Below are 25021 nucleotides of genomic sequence, written 5' to 3' on the forward strand. Positions count from 1 at the left end.
CAATATGTTCTTAATGTATTACATTTTTGATTCACATTTTGGAATTTTTTATTTTCCCTTAGAAATATGTTGTTGGTGTTTTGATTCATGGAGTGTGTTCTCTAAATGGATGTTACTGGGTTGTAAAAATTTCACTGGACTGTGTGGAATAGTTCCAAAGTTATTAAGACCTGAAGTTGGGTCTGAAGATAAATTGCCAGATGCGGGTTGCAATTTCCGGGTCATGCCACCTACTTTCACAAGTCATAATTCTGGAACTAATTGGCAGGGGAAACTAATACTTTGTACACGAGTGTTCCACACATGGTAGAATTCGTGTACTGAATTTCAGTCAAATCTGAGACTATGAGCTGGAGCCCCTGGTTGAACTGACATGGAATGACCCATTTCTCATCTACACCTGTTATCCCATGATCGAATCACAATGGTACTTCAGGCAGTGTTTCCAGAACAATATTTTCAATTCTTTGTGGGCCAATATCCAACCAGAAACAAGAGAGTAATTCACCAGGACCCTAAAAATAACAGACCAATTGTCAACTGAGAGAAATTGGAGGCTTTGTAAAAAGTAAACTGATTGTGCCTTGTTACACCACCTACTATATTGTGCGTAGCATACTTTAGGCTCTCTCAAGAAGTCACCTGTGGCTGTGGCTTCTGCCAATGTAATATTTATCAGCCTTAACTAACAATAAGATTTACTGCAGCTGTGTTGGTATCACCATGTGGCAGGAACTTAGGTGATTCAAAACACAGTGCTCATACAAGCGTCTGCCAACAGCAAAATGTGTCAAAGGCTTTAGGAAGACAGTGCAGTGCTCCATGACAACAAATTGCCTCCGATTAGCGTGACGTCACAACTGCATACATTAGATTTGTTTGAGCAGTTGCGAGCGATCTCATGCGCAGTTGAGTTGCGTACTTGTGACTACAGAAGTGTGGCAGTTAGCTGTATGAGCAGTAGCAGCAAGCAGCCAGATGCTACCCGGAAAAATTTTACTGACGCCCCTAAGCTGGCAGTGTCAAGCATGCGTAACAGGCCCGGATCTAAGGGACGGGTGGTAAATCGGGGTATCTGCCCCAGGCAGCAATTTCAGTTGGGGGGGGGGGGGGGGGGCAAATTCATATCCTTGGCGAAAAAGACCTTGTTTCATAAAGTGCCTAGCATCCAGCACACATTGGTCTCTCGATTGTTCATATGATCTTGAATCCCATCCCTGTAGGATTTTGAACTTGAACATATTTGAACAAATTCTAAGTTTATTTCTGAATGAATTACAAGTAGATTTTTTGAATGTGTGCATAGTGTACGTGATGTCTGTGCCAGGGGATTCCCCATTGCATCTAGAAATAAACTTCCGTGCAGACAAAAGGAGACGGGGCTACACAAGCTGCGCAGAACAAAGCCGAACACGTGAATGCCAATCACTGTTTATATGGTCGACTGAGATTGCGAATGATCAGCTTTGTTATAATTACTAGTGAAATCCATAGGTTGAGACTACTCGAGTGGAAATAAACGAGTAACAGGAATAAGAGGTAAGAAGGATTATGTATTATCTTCTCGGTGTATCCAAGAAAATGACATTTCGACAGAAAAGTTTTGGCCAGACCGTTACACTAGTAAGGGCCAGTTGTACAGTCCCCAGATAGCAGCCGGTAAAGTTGTATTCTGGGAGTAGCGCGGAAAACACGTTGTACGAACATGTAACAACACCTAATCGGAGAATAAACGTGGGATAACTAAACCGATGATTGTGGCAGGGTTAGTGAAGTTAACCGGAGAATAAGTTTTGACACTGGCAAGAATAGTTACAGAATTAGTGATAACAAGGTTGTTTAGGACATCACACAAATTATGGAAAAATATAACGATTCCAAGTTTATATAAAAATTTCTTACTACTACTTTTCAATCTCATGCTTGAGAAGCTGGAGTGCATGAATGAAATGTGAAACTATTTCCTAACATAAAACTTTTTGCTTGTAGGTGGCCTAATAGGCATTTGATATTGGTACTTCGTGAATTATATTCTGTGGTGCTATAAAAAATGCCAAAACAGTCTCGTTTATTTGGTGTGTATTACAATTGCTGCAATATTAGACAGGCCTATTTCGTTTTATTTAGCAGACAGTGACAAATACATGTAATCAGATCAAGAAACCACACCAGTCTTGGTTACTATTTGTATTAACAACTTTTTCAGTATTAGACAATGATATTTCAATTTTTCACGTTTGATGAACTTTGATGAGGTAATAGACTTTTGCCCAGAAAGGAAAGCACACCATGTAAAGCTGTAGCAAGAGTAGAGAGAAATAAATTCTAGGACTTAAGAATTGAAGAAATGTTGAAGAAATGTGTACTGTCGTGCTTGTCTCTTGTCTTTACTGGTTTTATGTATCCTATATTTAATTTTATGTCACAAAACAGCAGGTTATTAGCTAATAAGCAATAAAAACTGCAAATTTTCTGAAGAGTTCTTGTTCTTCCGGTTACAAATAATCCCATCGAATATTAATTGTGAGTTGTTGTTGTTTCTTTTAAAAAAAAGGGGGTGCAGGATGTCAAACCAGCCGATTGGGAGCAGGAGAGGCACCGCAGGACATTTTAATTTCCCCCGTCTTAAATATAGTTTGATGGCATCCATTACAAAATATTACCCATTTGAATTCCAAAGAGTGAAATACAGTGACATGCGATAGAAAAATGCTGTGTGAAGAGCGTGGCTCTGCACTTTGACACACTTACGTCAACTTAAGTTTTATGTATCAGACTTCTCAGAACGATGTGTGGTACAAATTGAACATCTTTTGAAAAGTCATATTTTTTTTTTTTTTTTTTTTTTTTTTTTTTTTTTTTTTTTTTTTTTTTTTTTTTTTTTTGGCGTCCTACCTCATGCACTCGATGGGGGGTGGCGGGGGAGGGGAGGCACTATCTTGTATTGCCCCAGTTCGGAAGTATCGTAGGTCCGGGGCTGGTGCACAGAGCAGTCTGAGTTGTTGTGGAGAGGTGGGTAGTCTTCATGTGACCCGTGTTTACATTTAGTGATTTTGCTGTTTCCTCTTCATCTATTGCTGTCACGTCAAATGAAAGCAAAACGAATGTCTGTGACAGGGAGCTATCAAGTGAATTAAAATACATTCACATAATTACGGAAGGCTAAAATTCGTTATTAGTTTCAGACTATTTTATTTCCACCTTTCTGACAGTCGAGCATTAATCGCCTTGCAGGATAATGAAGTTATTTTTGTCAGTTTGCTAAAGAAATGTGGTTTTTCATTAATCTTTTCTGCTGAGGCAGTCAGTGTATTGGAAATGAAGTTTTTAATTCCACATTATTGGCTACTTTTATCGGTTTGATGAATTCCAAGTGGACATTTTCATCTTCTAGCATGTTTGGCATTATGCCGTAATAAAGAATCAAACATGAGATAATACAGTACTGGTACTCTAAGAAAATTTACAACCGAATCTGGACATGAGAATGTGCACTTTAAGCTTAATTATGCATTGTAGTATGGTTCACGGAATTCCGATGCTCTTGCAGTATCCTCTAATATCTTTTTTTCTTTTATGCCGTAATGTCAGATCTTTTAATGTTTTACACATACGAACATTCGGGGTTCCTGTGTCATCGTAGCTGCGCAATCATGGTGACACGTGTTATCTGTTACACTCTGGCAACATCTAAATCTACAGGGTTAGTCTGCAATTCACACTTAAGTGCCTGACAGAGGGTTCATTAAACCATTTTCATGCTGCTTCTGTACCATTCCAGTTTCGAATGGCGCATGGGAAAAAGGAACACCTAAATCTTTCCGTTCGAGCTCTGATTTCTCTCGTTTTATTATTATGAACATTTCCCCCTACGTAGGTGGGTGTCAACAAAATATTTTCACATTCTAAAGAGAAAGTTGGTGATTGAAATTTCGTAAATAGATCTCGCCACAAAGAAAACCATCTTTGTTTCAGTGACTGCCACCCCAACTCGTGTGTCATATCAGTGACACACTCACCCCTACTGCACGATAGCACAAAACGTGCTGCCCTTCTTTGCACTTTTTCAATGTCCTCCGTCAATCCTACCTGGTAAGGATCCCACACCGCACAGCAATATTCCAGCAGAGGATGGACAAGTGTAATGTAGGCTGTCTCTTTAGTGGGTTTGTTGCATCTTCTGAACGAACCTATTTCTAACAGGTCGTGGGAAAATATTGAGAACGATTATTTGAAAGGCGTTACTTTCAAAGTAAATTTCGTTTTACGCAAGATGATCTATGTGCTAGAATGTACAATGAATTTCTTAAATCACAGAGCATTTGACTCTCATTAAAAAATCAACTCTTTGAGAATGACCATTTAGCATAATTTCGAGCCCAGGTGATCAGACATTTATGTCATTGTTAAAAATTTTCTAGCACATTTGTCTAATGTATCTTAAAGTGTGACACGCGCATAAAAGATCAACATTATATGAGAAAGCTTAACTTCTCTTGCAACTTATTGATCTTCGAGAGTAATATGTGAAAACTTTTCTTTTATTGTAGCAACACTATGCATATTAATTTAAACCGTTAACGTTTCCTATTTGTGTGGTCGCACTACTTAACAGTGATATTCCTATTGGCTGACTACATCACGTGTCCTGTGCTCTGAATATCCGCTGTCATAGGCTGGCGAGATCACATGACATGAGTTATGACTGGCTTACAAAAGTGCGTCACAATCTCGATTTCAATGCTTCAGAAAGTAACATGTGGTGTTTGGTGGAATTCTAATTTATACTTTCGTAACACAAAAATATACAATGCGCATCATACATCTGTCCAATACGTGTTTTTTTCCCCCTGAATTTCGTTTCCCAAAGTGCCGGGAAATTCTACATCGGCATATAAAACCATAACCATTCAAAGGATTGATAAGTTTTACAGTTTTGAGGAATAGTATACTGTCACTTAACACGGAAAAGTGTATTTTCACTCAGGAGAAAGTTTATTTTTTACTAATCTGGGAAATTTTTTTCCTTGTCAATGTATACATCCTGGCAAGACTTTCACTTCTAGATCAAGAACTCCTCATCTCACTTTCTTATAACATAATTCCAACAGACAAGTTGCACATTATTTTTACATCCAATAAGCTTAAAAGCTATTTGGAACGTAATATGTTTTATAATTTCAAAGTTCTGTGGCAGCAAAAGGAGGAAAGGCTTCGGTGGTAAGTTGGTTAAAAGTGTATAAGAGGAGAAAGAGTGCATTTAGTTAGGCCTGTGCGACTTTTCATGCACCTAAGAGTCTTGCTCATATCATGTAGATGTGCAAAGCTAAACATACATGGTCCAAATGCAGAGACTCTAGCCTCCCCATTCCTGATAGGGCAACAAGTGCAACAGTCATCTGCATTTCCTTGTTTTTATTCTGTTGTTACTCTGCTACCACTAATGATTACATACTCACTTATTTTGTGCTCAGGTAGTTCACAAGAAACACAATGAATTTTTTAGAAGGTAGTTACATGGTAATTACATATTTCTTTGCCTGTGGTTTGCTAGTTCCACAGGCAGTAGAAAGAGTGGGGGAAAATGTTGTCTTTAGTTCGTCCAAAATATGTGTAACCTGGAAACAAAGAAGGCAACTGGAAACAAAGTAATAAACCTTTGTTTTTGCTTGTGATTAGCACACAGTGTGTACATTTCAAAGGATTTTGATGGATCTGGGATGCTTTAAGCTATAATGGTTCTTAACTGTCATGACTGGTATAGCTTCTCTGTATTTCATTTTCTTTGGCCAGAGACGACACCTGAGTCAAGTTTTGTGAAGGATAGTCAACTTTTTTTCGTAGATGAAGAGTGACATTTAGTATGCTCTGAAAAGTATTTATTAACAGAGAACTTCATGCTTCAGTTTTATCTTTGTTACAAAATAATAACTGTGGTAGCAGTTGCCAATAGCAAACTGAATATCTGGAAAACTGGGCATAGTGTATACAAGCCCAGTTGTGTTGATAAGTTCTACAAAGTGTTGCTGCAGACAAGAATTAACAGAATAGTATTGCCACTGAATTGTGACCATGACAGCATTTGGAGGACAGTAGTTATCATCATCCTCTCATACTTCCATAATGCATCTGGAAAGAGACTAAATTTCAATGGCCACTGGCAGTTACTGAAAGTGGATATGCAATTCAAAACAGAGACTGGAGTTTATGATAGAGAAAAGTCAAGTAAAGGAATAAGGGAAATAAATACTGCAGAAGAAAAGAAATAAAGGAAAGTTTTTTTGTTGGTAGGAAGGGAAATGTGTTGGAGTGGATTGATAAGGTTGGAAGGAGAGCCAGAATGTATGAGTGATATCATGCGTGGAGAGATATAATCGAAGGAACGTAAGATGAAATGTAGTTTTGTCAGATGGCTTAGCATTCATTGAACAGTGAAAGAAATGTGTCCTGCAAGTTTTGTGCTTAAAGGAAAATGGAAATATTACGACCTCGAGGAACACTCCATGGTACTGTTCAAATGAGAGATTATCCATTCCATGATGAGAAATATGCTGCAATAAGAATTCGCAGAACTGTAGTAGATGATACTTATCACATGTGCATTCTGTAGCCGTACTTTTTCTCTTAATATTTTTGATATACTTTTCTAAGTCTCTTTTTCTTGTACCAATATAAGAAAATTGCACCTGTATAATGCATTGAGCGTGTGTGTAGTGCTTCCCATTGTCTCTGAAATTGCAGTATCATGTTTTAAGTTTATTGAATAGCCATTTTTAATTTTTTGAATAAATAATGGATGTCTTAGTTTACTTCATAGAAATTACATTACTCGTTAAATATGTTGTGTGTTATGCTTGAAATAGTTTTCTTACTTCTGTTTGCAGGAGAAAGTAGTGGTCATGTCAACGATTAATCCTACTAGAGATCTGCTCTCAGAACTGATTGGTAATCAGAATCTTCCAGAGGACCAATTGAGAAAAGTAAACCAGCTGAAGGATTTGCTTGAGAAAATTCTCATGTTAGACTCCTCAAAACGTGCTGCAATCAACCAAGCTTTGACTCACCCATTCATCCAGGAGAAGATATGAGCTGTACTCATTTGAGACCAAGTTGAAATGTTGTTGAGAGAGGTAACTAAAAGCCTCCGGTGTGGCCCCGTATTTCAAAGGGAAGGGGTGTTAGTTTCATTTTAAGTCCTATAGATCAGTTGTTTAACTGATTTGTAAATAGACTTACATATTGTGAAATGCGTAAGAAGCTACATATTTGGAACTTTCATAGATTTTTATGTAATTAAAAAAAAAATTCAGTGGCGTAGTTGAAAAGGTGTTATTTTTTTTACTTGCATAGGAAAAGCGACCTAAATTATTGTGATGCATTTATGACAGTGATGGACATGTTGAATATTTTTAATACTATATTTGGGTGATAATTAAAGGCATTAATAAGAAATTTCACTCATCTTTTTATTGGAGAATTCTATTTATTCTTTTCAACATTGTTTTCATGAGTGATGCTTTCATTTATAGAGTTTTTTTTTTAAGTATTACACAGTATTAGATAATTATATTTTTATATATTTTAAAGCAATTGTTTCATAGAATATTTGTTGAATGTCGAAACAAAAATAAAAATTAATAAATGTACATAAAACTTAAAATGCATGTAGAACCTGGTATTCATTACCAACACCTGTTGCATTGTTTCTGGCAGAAGGACAAAACTTGCAGAAAGAAGCAGAGGTGTTGTATTTTAATTACTAATGGAGATGAGGCAGTTAAAGTTTCAAGAATTCTCTACAATTGACATTTCTGTAAAAGCCCTTTGTTTATATCTACATTCCTGCTATTTTCATCTGGTGCTTCTGTTTATTTCAGTAAGTTGTGGACTTCTTGCCTCACCTGTTTATGACCTGAGCTTTTTGTTTCACTGGAAATTGTTAGACTCCTACATGTGAAATGTCATATGTGGAAATTCTGAAACAGATATTGTGTGGTTTTTTAGTGGAATTATTCACTGCAGTAATAGTATGTAGGTAGTCTGCGAATTATTTAGAAAGCATACACAGTGTTTTTCCTCTGTCCTCGTTTCCTTTCTCCAAGTTCCTTTCCCATTTATGCTTTGTATGGTTATATATGCTATCGGTGTGTTTGCCCACATTTCCTTGGTTGTATTATTAGTCGTTGGATTGCAGATGTTCCTCAACACAAATTCTTAGTTCCTTCTTCTAGATAAAATTGGTTTATGAAAGATGGAAATGAAAAGTCTTTTTCCAGTATTATATACTGTAATGCAACACACTCATACCTAGAATTTTTTGCTGTAGTTTCTCTGATCATATTGCTTCTGGAAGATAAATACCTATAAAATTTTGTTTTCACTTTGAAAACTTTTCATTTAATGTCACATACTTGTAATTTATCTTCTGATTTATTCCCGACCCCAATCATTACTTTCTTTTTAAAGGTCTTCCCTTTCAATCACTACCCATGTTTGCTACATTTAAAAAATTGTGGCAGACCTGTAGCTTGGTGGAGAGTTAGTTGAGTTTCAGTTTTGCATTCAGTGTGCAGTAATTAAAAATTTATATGCATTGTGATTTATTATTGTTCATGTTGATTTAAGTAGATTTTATGGAGGTAATTTATTTATGGAACTTCTTTTACCAGTTGTACTAAGGCAGATACCACACTAGTGATACTCTTATTGTTAAAACTACAGTCATCTCATTTTCTCAATTGCCAGACTATCTTTTACATATTCTATTTACTATTTAAAATGCGTTGTACAAGGATTTTAGTCCAGATTTTGTGCTTTTATCTTCAAATGATTAAGTTATACTGGTGTTTATTGAAGTTGTTTTTCACAGTGTGGATCCCTCACTTTCTAGATTTTTTTTCGGCTGTTGTATTACATAATTAGGCAAGAATATTTAGTAATGGACATCCATAAATATAATCAAAATGTACATTCACATATCCAAAATTTTTCATGTCACCTTTTCACATACTTCAAGGAGCAATATTTCCTCAGTAATTCTCACATAAACCTAGAGATCAAGAAAGTGAATGTTAAGAAACAGTTAAGTGTTTAGCAAGCTACAGTGTTCTCTTCTGCCTGTCCTTTCAGCAATGTACTCATATGTACATTATGAACAGATATGTGTTTCCTACATCTTGTAAAATTTTCTTCAATACATCCTGGTAGATTCACTCAGCTATTTCAGCAGAAGTTTGTGCAACAATCTCCAGGCCCCCTGTTTAATTTCTTTTATTGGTGTCTGATAATGGTTGATGCAGCTGCTGATATGTAGTGTTTCAATTGTATCCTTTTGCCACAAGCATAAGAAACATTATAAATTGAAACAATGAAATAGTATGTCAATAAATTTGGAAATTGTCTTGAACACAGGACAACAAATTCAGTACTGATTTAATACCATATTTTACTATTTTGCACATGTGATTGCATACAAAAATTTCAGTGTTTCATTTTGATAATGTGTAAATGCCTTGAAAAGAGTCAGTAGTCTTGATCACTCATTTGCATAAAATATGTGTTGATGTAATTTGTAAAGGAGAAGATTTGGAAAATTTATATCGGTAGGCAAATTGTGATAGTAAAATACACTGTGAAACTGTTATTGTGGTGCTTCTTGTTCCAGAATAGAGCAGAATCGAGGGCTGCTCTGGCAAGGGCAGAATGTGGCCTCATGTCTGGGGTGTGCAGTATCTTCAGACGTGTAACAGTTTCAAGGTATAGCTGACAATGAACCGGAAGGCTAGACATTTCAATTTCAATGCATTGTGCTTAAACACTCCAAAATTTTTTTAAAGTGATTTCACTGTGTTAATTATGTATTGTAATAACAGATAGGAGTCTCTGTGCAAAAGTAATTGATGAAAATAGTTTTGTTTGTTGTTTTCTCATAATTATGTTCAAGATGAGTGTGACTAGGAGGCAGAATGTTCTAGTTAGATTCTTGATACAAATTTGTCATTAACTACTGTACTGCATCTTTGAAGCAGTAATGTAAATGAAACGTAAGGGTCTCATTGATGAAACTATAGAATGGAACACCTCAGCAATAATCAGGAGTTTGCTTACTATGGATGGTGTGAAATGTGTGCATGTACTGAAATTAGATAACCATTTGAATAATGCAGAACACAGCTCTGATGAACACTTCTGCCAGTGTATGCGCTACTCTCCTCTCCTCTACATGTGCTCCTCCTCCTCCTCCTCCTCCTCTCTCTCTCTCTCTCTCTCTCTCTCTCTCTCTCTCTCTCTCTTTCTCTCTCACACACACACACACACACACACACACACACACACACCTATTTAGTGAGAAAGGCGTGGGTGTAATGAGAAAGAACAAAATATGTAAGATAGTTAATAACTGGAGGAATTAAACTAGACCAGAATCTTCCCTAAAGTAACATACCTAACCCCATATAATCCAGTTTGTGGATTCCTTCTGTTAATAATACTCACCTCAAGAAAAATGTTGAACTTTATATAATGACATTAAGCAATTTTTGTCTCTTGTAACTTTTAGTGGAACAAGTGTTGTAGGAAATTTCTGGTAGAATGTAAATACTTTTGGATTAAGAGAGATCATACAATGAAAGGGAGAAGCATTGAGTTGTCTATAGGCACACGCAAAAAGAGAGAAAACTTGTATGCTTTCGGAGTACTCTGAAACCTAGCAAGTTTCCTGTATTTTGTGTGTGCCTGTTGACAACTCAACACTTCTGCCTTTTGGTGAGTGGTCTCCTTTAATCCAAAAATATTTCAATGAAACAAGCTAGACTGTCTTTTACTCCCACAAATCATTCTGAGCATGTCAAACTTAATATTTTAATAGTGCTGTAACTAATTAATATTTCTTTTGTGGACATCAGGCTCATTTCTTCTGTTATTGTCAAAATATTGTTGGTAACCTCATAATTTTGCCAAAACCCCTTTTAAAATATAATACCTATCAGTGTTTTCACATTAATGGTGTTCAGCTTTTTTATTTTGTCATATCTGTGGCATGTTACAAAAAATCAACTGACAGTGTCACTATGGACAGGGAAATATGGGTAGGCATGTGCATTTAAAGGACAATCAGCAAAATATGAGTATCTGTAATCCATATATAGCCTGTTCTGCAGCTGTTAAAGTAGGAACAAATGGAGTGAGTCTTACACAAATTAAATAACACAATTGATTCTCCCAATTCCGCTCCAAAAAACAAAAACTCCATCTGAAAACATGCTGATCCTAGATGGTACAAAATTAACTCAATGGTTTAAATTGGGAGAGGCACAAGACTCTGGAAATAATGTGAAAATAACAGTGAACTAGGCTCTCCAAACTTCATATTCCAATATACTATTAGAAATGAGCAAGGATGCCCATACAAAACTATAGTGTGTGTGTGTGTGTGTGTGTGTGTGTGTGTGTGTGTGTGTGAGAGAGAGGAGGGTGGGGGGTGTACAGAGTATTTTAATATTTTAGAAGGTGAATGGTGACTTTTAAGTAGCCATAAAAAAAATCCAGTTCTGGCCCTGTTAAAAACCTGCGCGATACTGACTTTTAAATCATTTTCTTGAAAAAAGAAAAAGAATACAGCTGACTACACTTTTTTTTCCTTTCCCTAAGAGCTGGGAGAGGGGCCATCCTCCCAGTATGCTTGGCCTTGGTCATGCGTCATTGATGATTTGTAGGTTAAAATTAATATCCACATTTAAAATAAAATACCATTTACAAATAGAAACGAAAGATAAATGGAAAGGGGAAATTGTGGAATACATGAAAAATGAAAATAAAATATAGTAAATGGTTGTACACACACACAGGATCAATATGCATATTGTAATAGGGAGGAAGGTAGAGGACAGTGAAGAAGTCAAAAATGAAAGTACTGTCCTAGATTGAAACTGGGTTGATGGTGAGAGCCTAATACCTTTCTCAGAACAAGCACCCATCTTTAAACTACTTGAGTGCAAGCACAGGCCATTCATGTTAGCAGTAAGTTGGAGCTTCAAATCATTGTTGAGTTATATAGTGGGCTAAGCAATAATTATTATGGAATAGACAAATTGTTTGTGGACATCAGATGACATACTCCTACACTTGATATCATGTTGCCATACTATGTTATCCAGAAAGTCCTCAGTCTGTTGGTTCACAAGACTGTGATTTCCTTGATATGAAGCCCACAATCTTGACAACCCTACTTGGAAGGATTTTCTTCTTCTCCTTCTTCCTGCCACACTATCTTTTGTTTTTAAGCTTTGTCATTCGGAGAAACTGTTCAAATTGGATTCACATGAACAACTCCATACACCAGTAGGCATGTAACTTATATTAAAATAAAGTTATCAGAACATCCAGAGTTTCCAGTGGAGATCTGTACTTGCAGCCAGTGTTTTCTAAAGTGGTAACATGTTGTAACCTGCCACAATGTGTACTATACAACCCAATGGTCATGGCCTTGGTGCCTTTTTACCATCTGTCGAGTTGGGGTTCTTCCTCCTAACACCGACAGCTTTGTAGGGCACAAAAAATTATAAAGTGTATTTATTGTCTAATGATGCACATTTATTCAGTTTTTGCAAGTGGCTGTTGTTTTTGTCTACTCTTTTTCACTTCTGTGCCCCACTCACATCGTTACCACAACTGAGTGTGTTTTCTCTGTTCGATTTGCATTTCTTGCCCCATTTTTTTTTGCCTCCTGGATTTATATGTATTTTTGTTGCAGAAAATATATTTGTTTTATTGCAGCTTCTCTACTATTTTCTGCATCTGTCATTTTACTATGTTAAATTCTTGTTTATCTAATATATGGTGGTAATCCTGGAACACTCATGGCGCAGTTATATTGTGTCATTTCCATATTTCACTACATGCTGAGGCTCCCTTGACTTAGAATTTTGGACCACTTTTCTTCATTAATTCCTGATTAATCTCGTTTCTGACAACCCTTTCTTATTTCTTGCCAGGTGAAGAGAAACCTCTGGTTCAGAAAGCTAGCAAATTTATGACATTTTGTACTTGCATGCAACTACATTGAATTGTAAATAATTGGTAGGTATTATTTAAATAGGTCAGGGTTTGCCATGTACCTTTATTCCTAACCAGTCATACTCATTTATGTCCACAATATTAGGTTAATTCTAGTCTTATTTTTAAATTATAGTTTTGAAGTTATTGTAGTTAACTATTTAGTAACATTTTTAGATGCAAATTGAAGTAAAGAAAGGATAAATTCCATATAAATACATGTAAATTAAATACTATTAGCTCAGAGAACACTTGCTAGTGATAAGTTTTTCCTTTTGTTTTCTACAAATTATTTCTTCAGTTTTTATGCTGGCTTGCTTTGCAGTTGTGCAATTTATAATGTAATCTATAGAGGTTCTGTAGATATAGGGTGAAGAGTGCCCTTACGGTATGCCACAGTCTTTGAAATCATGTTACTAATTCACACTTTCTTTTCTAGCATAACGACTCCTTGGTTATGAAGATTTACGGATGCAGACCATTTTACTTCTTTGGCAAAGACCAAGTTTAAGCATCCCAAGGTATTTCTTTTAACTCTTTTTGAAGGTTTTAATTTATTTTTTCTCATATACTGAAGTGGTAGGTGAGTATACGAGCATGTGAAATGGAGAAAATTGCAATATGCAGTTTTCTACAGTGTTAGCAGGAAAAAATAAGGATTCAGGGAACACACACCTTTTAAATTTGTTAATTGACTTCTGGTGACACTTTGCGGACAACATTTTAATATTGTTTGTGAACATATTATTTGAAAAGTTTTTTGCAGATTTGGTTTTTTTAGTTTTTTAATTTTTTCTTGTAATGGAAGTTATTTGTTTTATGACTATGATATACTGTATCTACCCAAGTATAAGATGACCCTGAATATAAGGTGACAATCATACTGGCTTGGCTGAGAACTAGAATGGGTGTGGGTAGGGGAGGTTTAGGCCATTTAATAATTCATTCATTTTCATGATATAAGAAGAAATAAAATCTTCACTGTCTTTTTGTGTACGAAGTCTGTCATCTGTGGTATCATTACTTTTAATCATCATCGTCCTAATAGCACAGTTGTGAAATTTATATCTGAGGTTATTGGTTACAGTGAAAACTGAGATTGTAAATATTCATATCAGATTTTACTTCTATACTGATGTCAGAATGTTAGTGTGTTTCTTCCTTCTGAACATATTGCCTACTCGCTGCTCTCTCTTTGGCTGCGGCAACTGACCCCTCCGTACCATATTCGTCCCCATTATACTTCACAGTGAGCATAGACAACATTATTGCAGGGAACACATAAGTATGCCTCTCATCCTACCTGGACTTTTACTGTCTTCTGCAGAAATGTATACCATTGTTGTACATTTGTCCAATTGTAAATTTAATTCAAATGAATTCAGGCGAACTGTGGCAGTATAGGTTCCCACAGTTGGCAGCTTGACATAATTTGCTGTGTGTTCACTGCTCCCCTCACCACACCCATCCTAATTCTCAGCCAGGCCGATCACTGTTCCCTCTCTAACCCTTTCATAATTCTGTGCTGAGCAGCTTTGAAACATGGACTGCAATATCTGCTAGGGTCCAGGTCATATGTAACACCACCAACTAACACGTAAATAAAAGATTGCGATCATGCTTCAGTAAAAATTTTAAAATTTTGCTCGTCCTGGCGTTCTAATGGTACCTGTTGGTACTATGTCCACAACGAGGTTGGTACTATCTCCACGACGGGTCTTGCCGCTGCAATTAATTCTTATGATAAAAATTGTTGTTAGTTTAATATGGTCTTTTTTTTTTTTTTTTTTTTTTTTTTTTTTACATTCAATTCTGGAATAATTTACTTTCTTGTTTCATTTGAATGTCACCATCTTTATCAAAATCTGATTAACAGTTTGTAATGTTTTTACCCGGTGTTCTAACACATGAACAGGGACTGAATTTCTTATTTGCAACCCACCTGAGAAATCATTACAGTATCTGATAATCAAATGAAATATTGACTTGCGTTCAGAACCAATTGATGGTTTTTGAAAGGCAACATTTTTGCCTATCAATGTTTTTAACTTCATGTAACAAATACTATAAATGTTTGTGCACAGTATCCATACATGTATGAGAACTTTTATTGCCAACCTGTTCAAATGCAACAAGAATTTGTAAGATAATAGCATTAAATTCCATGTCCTCCTGTGTGCCACAAAATTTCAAATCATAAGCAGAGCAATAGATTGTTGAGGTGGCTAATTGATAGTTTTTCACTTATTCTTTGCACTAGCGCCACGCGAGTCAAAGGTCACGTGATTGTCAACCGAGGTCGATACTATATCAAGTGTTTGACGTATCAGGAAACCTTGAACTTGTTTGAGCACGAGTATTGTTTGCCCTACCTTCACTAGCCTAAGCTCTGTTAGTAAATGTAAGATGACACCTATATGAATGTAAAAATGTTGTCCTCTGCAGGAATAGTTTAATATGTGAGTATAAGACAACTCCATAATTTTTTGAATGACGAATTTGAAGAAAAAACCTTGTCTTGTAATTGAGTTTAGGTAATTCATTCACCTGGGTTTTAATCACAAATTTATTTCATTTGACTTGCAACCACCAAAAGAAATGACAACAGATATTTTAAAAGTTGCCTATTTAATAATGATGACACACCGATCAAATACTTTCAGATCTTGGCAAGTGACTGTTTTTACTAGAACATATAATATTTCCTTATGAACATAAAACTGTGTACTTCTGTAGCTGTACTTTCTGCAACAGACATTTGTTGTTCTTGCTGTCATCCTCAGATTGAAGTCTGGTTTGATGTGGCTCTCCCCACTAGCCTATCTTGTGCAAGTCTTCTTGTCTCTGCTTGATTGTCGCAACCTACATCAACTTACTACTTTTTTTGGTTCACCCTTGTCTCCCGTCACTGTTTTTTACCACTTGCACTGTCCTACATTACCAAATTAGCCATTCCTTGATGCCTCAAGATGTGTTGTATCAACCGATTCCTTCCACATTGTGCCACAAATATCTTTCCTCATAGATTCAGTGCTTCTTGATTCATTATCCAGTCTACTCATCTAATCTTCAGCAGATTGATTGTATACATTTTTAATTTAGTGTGTTACACCTTGATGGCAGCACTGTGGTGTGACACAAGTAAGTGCTCTACATTTCAAAGAATACATATAATGTTTAGCCTCTGTAGCTAAGAAGAAGCCAAACACATTTTGCACTGTTATTCTGTGAGTGATGTGGTCTATTCTTGCGTTAATAATTATTTTTCTCTCAGACCTATTTGCAAGATGATGTTTCTTACAACAAGTATATTTTTAGCATTGATTAATGCATTTATAATAAAACATACAATTAAATTATGTTAAATTCTTATGTTTGACAGACATTGTCTGTCTAACCCTTTTCCAGTCCAACATTACTGATTGTTTTCCATGCAATCCATGGCTATCAAGGTATTTGGTTTTCTTCCGTTCAATGAAGCGCTGTTGTCATGTTGCCATCACATTCCCGATATTCAGATTCGCAGATTACATACAAATGAAGTAACACAAAAATTTTGGATAATACCATACAGCTGCAGGAAATATTTTTTAAAATTAAATTCTGTGATAATTTTCTCCTTTTTGTTTTACTTAGATACCTGGAAATAAATTAAATTTAGAATATTATGAACTTAGCTGTGCAAGTATTTTGTATTTTTAATGTACTTTAATTTATTGTTCTTTACTTTCCACTATTGTATTTGAAATAGCAGATGGCAAGGTAATAACTACCTCTTACTCCTTGTCCTCCGTTTTCCTATTTGTTAAACAGAAAATTCTATTTGTTAAATAGAAAATTAACAATCATAGGCCTTTAGATTTATATTTTAAATTCCATTTCTGATAATGTGTGTTTATGCTGTATGTTCATTTGTTAGGCAGAATGCTAAGATATTCTTCTGAGTGATTTCGCCTTCAAGTTGTCAACTGAAAGATGGCTTCTTTTCTGGCTTTATAATTTCCTAGACACATAGTAGCTCACAAGCCTGATTGCTTTGGGGTTTCTTTTGTTAAATGAACAAGTTATTTTAACACAGTTGTCATTACAGTTACGGTTTTATTCTAGCCATTTACAGTGGTTAATGCAAATATTTTTAACCTTCTCTGTTATTAATTAACATCATAAGAAGGAAATAAAGGAAGTAAAATCCGTATGGCATAGGTTAAAAATATGATATTCAAATGTTTGTGAAAATGATACGACCACAATCAGCAAGTGAAAAAAATAGGGAATACACACATGCCATTGTGTTATATGTATGACACACAGAATATTAGCTGACAGACAAGTCAGATTATTGGTAGATTTTATTATTGTTAGATTCCTATTTATTTGCTTACGCTCAGCATTTCAGTGAATGATTAGTTTGAGGCATGTTTCATTTTGTAAAAGTGAACAATTGAAAGGCCACGTTGGAATATCAACAATATTTTGAAAAGGATTGATTACTACTCACTGTAAAGATGAGACACTGGGTCGCAGACAGGCTCAAAGAAGAAACTGTTAGATATGGAGTGTTCAGCCAAAGTCTTCAGAAAGGAAAAAACACACACACACCACATTCACACACACAGGCACATCTTGCGCACACATTACTGATATCTCCAGCTGCTCCGTCCAGAATGCAATGAGGCATGATGAGTAGCAGCAGCAATCTAGTTTGGGGGGGGGGGGGGGGGGGGTAGCAGGGTTTGGTGGGTGATACTCCTCTTTTGCATCTATAGGGCAGGCCAGCAACCCATGGAACAGGTATATTGTTTTGTAAAGCTGCTGTAATCGCTGTCTCTCACTGAAGCTGCACGTTGTCCCTCAATGTAAGAAGTAGCTCACCATGTGCAAATTAAAGAGAAAACCAATGAACAGTATCTCTACATTTATACTCGATATGTTATTTTATGTTTCTCTTTTCTTATATAACAACGTTCGGCTGCAATTATTATTAATCTTTAGGAAGGCATCAGGATACACATCCCTTCTATGTAGTGGTATGGATCCCCACACACTGTTGTTATACACCATCTTTTTACAGGGGAAGTGTGCGTACACTAAACTGCAGTACTTTAAAAACCTGTTAAATTGAGCATAATTCAATATCCACAGAAGATACTGCCCTAGTGAGTGCTTTAGTGCTTGCTGTTCAGTATAATAACTTTGTCTTATTGAGGCTTTCTCACTCCCAACTTTCACCTCCACTGCATAGGGCTTACGATTCATCTCCTACATCCATTAGAGCATAAGCTAATTCCCCAAACTTGATTTCCTACTCCCACTAACAGCAGTCCTCATCACAGTTCTACTTTCTGTCAGGAGTTTTCAAAAGTTTGTTTCCAACAGGTACTGAAACATACCAGCCATTGGAAGTTACTGTCCCTTGAGCCATCATAGTAGCTTCCGTCCACAGTGGAGAGACCGACCTGTCATCTCCAGGCTGGAGATGATAGGTCTCTCGTTCTGTGAATGAACTCTGTCTTCTGCAAAATGCAATATTTTCCCTGTTTTATTCTATACACAGATATGGTCAGCTATACAAACATGTTTCAGCATCTCTGTATCATCCTCAGTGGGTCTCATTTTATTTCTGTAAAATACATCAAAACATGTTTGGCTAAATAATAAAAAGGAAGAATGTTGTGTTTTGCAGAAGGTGGAGTCTTAAAAACTCAAATTGAATTTTTAAATGTGCAAAAGCAGCAACATGAGCTTCCAGCCACAGCAAGATGATGATGCTAGAAAAATTGGAATGTGACGAGAAGATAGTAGATGAGATTTTATGCAGCAAGTGCTAACTCATGTGTTCGATAAGGCTGAAGATCCCTGGTAGGGATGTATAAGCATTTCAGATGAAACTGTGAAAACATAGGATTAATCTCAGTGGCATGAGAAATTTGAATTGCCTGGAGATACGGCATGGTGCTACTTACTTCAGGATGTGATCAAGAAGAAAGGTAATTATCCAGAAAACAGGTTAGGAGATAAGTGGAGGCTTTGCAATAATCTTGGAGTGCAGGGGAGGGGGAGGGAAGTGGGGAGTAAATAAAGCAGGAGTCAGTGAAGTATTAATAAATTTGAAGTTCATTTGTGATGATTAAAAATGTTTATTTTTTATGAGATAAAGTAAATATTCAGAGAAGTTGTCACATAACTGCACTGAGCGAGGTGGTGCAGTGGTTAGGACATTGGACACGCATTTGGGAGGATGGCAGTTCAAACTAGCATCCAACCATCCTGATTTAGGTTTTCCATGATCACCCAAATCACTTCAGCTAAATGCCAGGATGGTTCCTATGAAAGGGCATGGCCGACTTCCTTCCCGTCCTTCCCAATTCAGTGGGACTGATGAACTCGGCCGGGATGGTTCCTGTGAATGGGCATAGCCGACTTCCTTCCCTGTCCTTTCAATGGGACTGTTGAACTCGCTGTTTGGTCCCGTCCCCTAACTCAGCCAACCAGCCACATAACAGCCCACTTTGACATCCATTGAGTCGTATCCCTCACTATTTCTCAGAATCTAAAATCATGTGCTAACTTTTAAATACGTGTCTTTCATGAGAAATTCTTTCATGCCAAAACCCAAACTTTCATCAGTGTGTCTGAAAAATAGGGTAAAAGAAAGTCAGTAGTGAAAGAGTTGGATGCAGAAGAATTGGAAGAGATACTACTGCTGAAAAAATATGCTGCCATTGGAAAAAGATGCAACAAAATCACAGTTGGCAGTGTTTATTTCACACTTTATTTCTATGATAAGCCATTTATAACTGTTGAAATAATAAAAAATTCAAGGTGCAGCACCTAAAAATCTTAAGTCTAATCATAATACATACACACATAATACATCATAATTGATTATGTACTTGCATTTACTGCTCAGGATAGCTTCCTTATTAGAAATGTGCTGACTCTTTTTGGAGCAAACGTTATTGTTATATTCCCTCTTATTATGTGCCTTTAAACTGTAAAATGTAAGAATTTATTAACTGACATTATAAATCTCTAAATTTAATGTAGAATCATTTGTCTGAGAAATTTTGTTTGCATAAATTTACATGTTTTTATGTCTTTTTTTGTTTACTTACAACATCCATATTCTGGCCCTGAGAACAAGCAGTGCTGACTGGCTGCAGGGTCATCCTGTGTCAATGGTGTCATTTGGATGCAGTATGGGGGGACATGGAGTCAGCGTAAAACCTTTGCTGCTATTATCTGCTTTCCAGACCTTGGAGCCGCTACTTTTCATTCAATCAGTTGGTATTATTAGGCTAAGTGCATCTAGTTCCAGTCCTAGCAAGGTAAAATCCTAGCAGTAGCACAAATTCAAGCCAGGTCTTCCACATATCAGTTGCTCACCAAACACTCGGCTAGGGAGGTAGACCTTGTATATACAAGCACACTATTCTCGTTAGACTGAGAGTTCCTTTATACACACAGAAGTTCTACATTCCCAATTCTTCAGTTGAGTCTGTTGTCACTATGCAGGAAGCATACACAAAAAAAGAATTGATCCTTGTTGTGAACCATGAGTTATGCCGTTCTTGATCAGCTGCAAATTAGAGCACATGTTTACACTAAAGCTTTTTTCCCCATCCTACATACAATTTCAAGTCGTCGTGTGCTTGGTTGTGTGTTCCAGAGTATTACACTTTTGTTTAGATTGGTGTGGCAATGGCAAATAGAGGTAAAAGGTTTTTGAAAGATCCTGAAACAAATTATATGTTTTTCATTGCTCGTCTAATATCCAATTTATGAGAGCTGCAAATTTAATTAATGCTGCGATAGTAGATCCATTTCTTGTTACCTTTTTTATATACAGACACATCCTTACACTTGAGCCATTTGAAAATAATCCTCACTTTATTGTTGAATTTATCAAAACAGTTTTTGTGTTCATGTCAATAAGAGAAACTTTTTATCAGCATTGTAGATACATCTTCTAAATGCACATTTTCTTACATTAGTTTCATTTTTATGGCACGAAAGACAAAACTGAAGAGAATTGCAGATAAGAATAACATTAATTGAGAGATAAAACCAGTTACTGATCTGATACTTTTTGTGCAGCAGCTAATAGGAAGATTGTGTAAGTATTTGAAAGAAGTGGTGTTAAGAACATAAAGCATGCTTAGCAAACCATGATTGACAATACAAGGAAAAGTAAAACATAAGATTGGTACGTATAATGCCCCATAATGATAAAAATTGTGTTAGAGATAAGTAATCATATTTGAAATATTGTGCTGTGCATTGTTTCCATAACTGAAGTATATGAGAAGAATGGTAAAGACTGCTTAAGAGAACAGAAGATAACAGCTCTTGTTTATCATTATGTCAGTCATATTGAGGGATCCCTGTTGATATAAACAGCGGACTAGTGGAGGGGACAGATGCAATACAGGCAGCAGTTCAGAACAGTAACATCAAAACCACTTTGACAGAGAAAGTTTGCAGTCTTGGAAAGAGGGGGGGGGGGGGGGGAGGTGGACTAAGAAAATAGGTTCTGTTGAGTTCTCTTTAAGATCTGGATTTCAGGAGACTTAGTTCTTTTTTGAAGTCTGAAAATTGCCCTTCTCCGTACAAACTAAGCTCAGATGAAGATTTTTAATGCAAATGTGATGTACGTTACCACACGATTTGAACAGTGTATACAGAACATCGCAAGTAAAGAGCAGGACAGAATTAAAATTTGAAAATTCATTAATAGAGATTGCTGCATAAGTACCTGTATGTAGAGAAAGACAGGAAATAATATATTGTGGCTATATGAAGCCACTGCTTTTGGGAAATTCTACAGAAGTGTTTGCGCAGATGCCTCAGTGAGAGCATTGCCTGTACAGATGTACAAGCTAATGTTTTGGGATGATGATAGCAAAATAAAAGAAAGGTGTGTATTACAAGAGGAGCAAGTAAGTAGGAGTTAAATATCCTGGGCAGTGAACAAATAAAGTGTGTTTCAAAATGAATATATGGGTGTTAAGGCTTTGTAGCATTTATTACGTTTACCTTACAAATATAAATAATACAGTAAATGAAAGAGCAACTCAAACGATTTTGTTTGTGTGCCTGTACACAAAGGGAAGAGACTGGAACGACCAAAAGTAACCGAAGGACGTGCTGAACGAGTGAGAGCTGTTCACGCATAGCACCAAGAAATCAGCTTGGATGTCTAGTTGTGATTTAGCATTTCCAGTGATGTGTCTGTGGAGACCTTTAAGGAGACACTTATAACTACGTCCTTATCGTCTTTAGTTCTTACAAGCTGTAAAAAGCCTACAGCATACAGTTTTTGTGTCAACGTTGCAAAGAAACGTTGCTGCATGACGATGAAGATATTGTGGATTGTGCGGTCTTCAGTGATGACTTGACATTTCACCTAAGTGAATACTTGTAAGAAAAACTGTTCCAGCTGCCCTTTCATTTGATGTATTATTTATAACTGTAAGTTGAATGTAATAAATGCTATAAAGCCTTAGAACCCATACATTCGTTTTGAAACACGCTGTGTATTCCATGAAACAATACTTTTGTGAAATTTATCACAAATGGTTAAGAGTAAAGAAAATTCTTAATGTTTATATTAATGAGTCAACAGTGTTAGGACAAAGTGCAGCAGGTAAGCATTCATTTCATGTAAAGAGATACCTCCTCTCAGTGAGCACAGTTCTACTCAGGAAGGTTTCCCTATCTCCCCCCCCCCCCCCCCCCCCTCCCCCCTGCAGATGTGCATCATAAAACCTTATAAGACAGTGAATTAACAGGTAGTGTTTATTGTAAATATATTCTTCAATTTCAAAACATGGTGACCCAGTTGCTCGGGTAAACAAGATTGTGATCAGCCTGATTAGAACCATTATGGAGGAAGATTTGAAACACTGATTTTTTTTAAAAATTTGAAGCTGTCAGGTGGATATTCAGGGTAATATTAACTCCAAACCAGAGTAGTACTTGGCATTTTTTCCATTAACTAATCATGGCCATAAGTTAAAGAAGTTACAAGTGGTAGAAAAAATAGTTGGTATGACTAGAGATTGAATTATAGAACTTAAGATTTGTATTCTAACAATTATCCATTGAACGTAAGGATATACATATTTTTTTATAACAGTTTTTAATTTAGATGTTAATCTTTTACATTATATATACTATGAGCATACCTATGCTACAGGCATTTTTTATCAGTACTTACTGATAATATTACTACTTGTCGTTTTCCCACTTTGGTAAGTGAGCACCAGTCACATACTACTTATTGGTTGTCAGAGATAGATATTTCACATTTTGAGCGTCTAATGTCTTATGGAACTGTGAATTGTAACAGTGATTCAGAATTTATATACTAATATACATAAGGCAACTCTTTTTATTGCCCTACTCATATCTGTTCCTCACATCTTATTTGCAAGATGTCCAGTGTAGGCTACCTAAGTAATAGAATATATGAGGGGTGCCCAAAAGAAGCGAACTTTTAAAAAAATCTGTTTATTCATATTTTAAGCATAAACCTTTAATCCCCTTCAAAGTGCTCTCCATTAGTACTAATACACTTGTCTAGTTTCCCATTAAATTTTTAAAAGCATTGTTTGCATTCAATTTTTGTGATGACATACAGTGCCACCACATCCATCATCAGCAGCAGCTTCTTCTTCTGTTTATGTAACCACAAATCTTCTAATTGCCCATTTGTTCCATGACCAGAGCATCATATTTTATTAAGTAAGTGTGTGTGTGTGTGTGTGTGTGTGTGTGTGTGTGTGTGTGTGTGTGTGTTTGTGTGTGTGTGTGTGTGTGTGAGAGAGATATGAAATACTTCCTGGGTGAATAATTAAAGTTGAAACTTTTGTTATTTTTTGAAATTTTTATTTTAGTCACTAAAAGTTTGTTTTGTCGTGCATTCATTAAATGGTGTCGGCAAGAACATTATGTTTTTGTGAAGGTAGTTAACTGGTTGACAAAAGCACTTTTCTTTCACAGTAATTTTGTTTCATCAAAATATTTTGTTTGTTGGCGTAACTTGAGTACTATTCACACAAATGTGTGATGCACTTCCGCACCTTGGTCTACTTGAAGACATCAACTATATAATGACAAGGACAGTGGTACAAAACTGTAAGGAACCTCACATTTTTTTCACTTAATTACAGTAAAAGGAGTAGCGATTCTGTTAAAACTCTAGTTACTTCCACAAAAACATCATACTCTTACAGGTGACAAGGTATCTGACCATTTAATAGAAGTCCTAAAAGGTCTAACCTTCTAGAGGCTAAAGTAAAGATTATAATAGATAAAACATGTTTGAGGCCTAATTTCTCGCACAGGAATGATTTCATAAAACATGCTGTGTTTTCAGATCTCAATAAAATAAAACTAATTATGCCACAAATGTGCAGGCTCAAAACACCTATATCAGCACAAAGTATTTGTGTTATGGGAAGAAGAAAGCGCTCATAGTCTATTAGTCAATAGTAATTATCAGATGACTCAGTTACTTAACATTAAAAACCAGAAATGTGTACTTAAATCAATAATTGCTTACGATACAAAAAATGTTTATCAAAATTACTAGAATTTTGAGTTTATTCATCACCTGGCATTATGGAGTGTGTCTAAAGTATTCTTAGAGAAACTTATTTTATAACTGAATCAAAGTCTCAGAATGTAGCGTACATAAGAAGAGAATTTTAAAATCTCAATAGATGTCAAATATAATAACCTTATAAGTCTCACCAGTCTGCCCTTGCACAATGTTAGGGAGTTTTCTGTATATAGAACATTTTAAAACAGTGTACTTTGAAATTCTAAGGTAATGGTTCTGCCAGCCCTGCTTATAATTCAGGTCAAGTGTAATTTTTGGATGGAGTTACTACCATTTACTATTCTATTGTTCTGAGTATTGCTTGGAGTGTAACACTGGATTTCAAAATAAAAAAATTGATGA

At 36.0% G+C, this 25021-nt stretch overlaps 1 protein-coding gene and 1 long non-coding RNA gene across 2 annotated transcripts in view; both read left to right on the forward strand.

Annotated features, from left to right (window-relative positions):
- The window catches only part of LOC124612613 (serine/threonine-protein kinase PRP4 homolog), a 152279-nt gene extending 144728 nt beyond the window's left edge, over window positions 1-7551 (forward strand). The window contains exon 16 of the mRNA XM_047140906.1: window positions 6885-7551. Coding sequence (XP_046996862.1) covers window positions 6885-7088 — 204 coding nt within the window. The 3' untranslated portion in view covers window positions 7089-7551. The remainder of the gene's footprint in view (window positions 1-6884) is intronic.
- A 2111-nt stretch (window positions 7552-9662) lies between these two features.
- Window positions 9663-22782, forward strand: LOC124612614. The gene is made up of 3 exons (XR_006979552.1): window positions 9663-9756; window positions 13493-13574; window positions 18430-22782. It is a non-coding gene; the product is annotated as an uncharacterized LOC124612614 (long non-coding RNA).
- Window positions 22783-25021: the final 2239 nt, after the last annotated feature.

The sequence above is a fragment of the Schistocerca americana genome, chromosome 4 (genome assembly GCF_021461395.2).
Source record: "Schistocerca americana isolate TAMUIC-IGC-003095 chromosome 4, iqSchAmer2.1, whole genome shotgun sequence".
NCBI classification, from domain to species: Eukaryota; Metazoa; Arthropoda; class Insecta; order Orthoptera; family Acrididae; genus Schistocerca; species Schistocerca americana.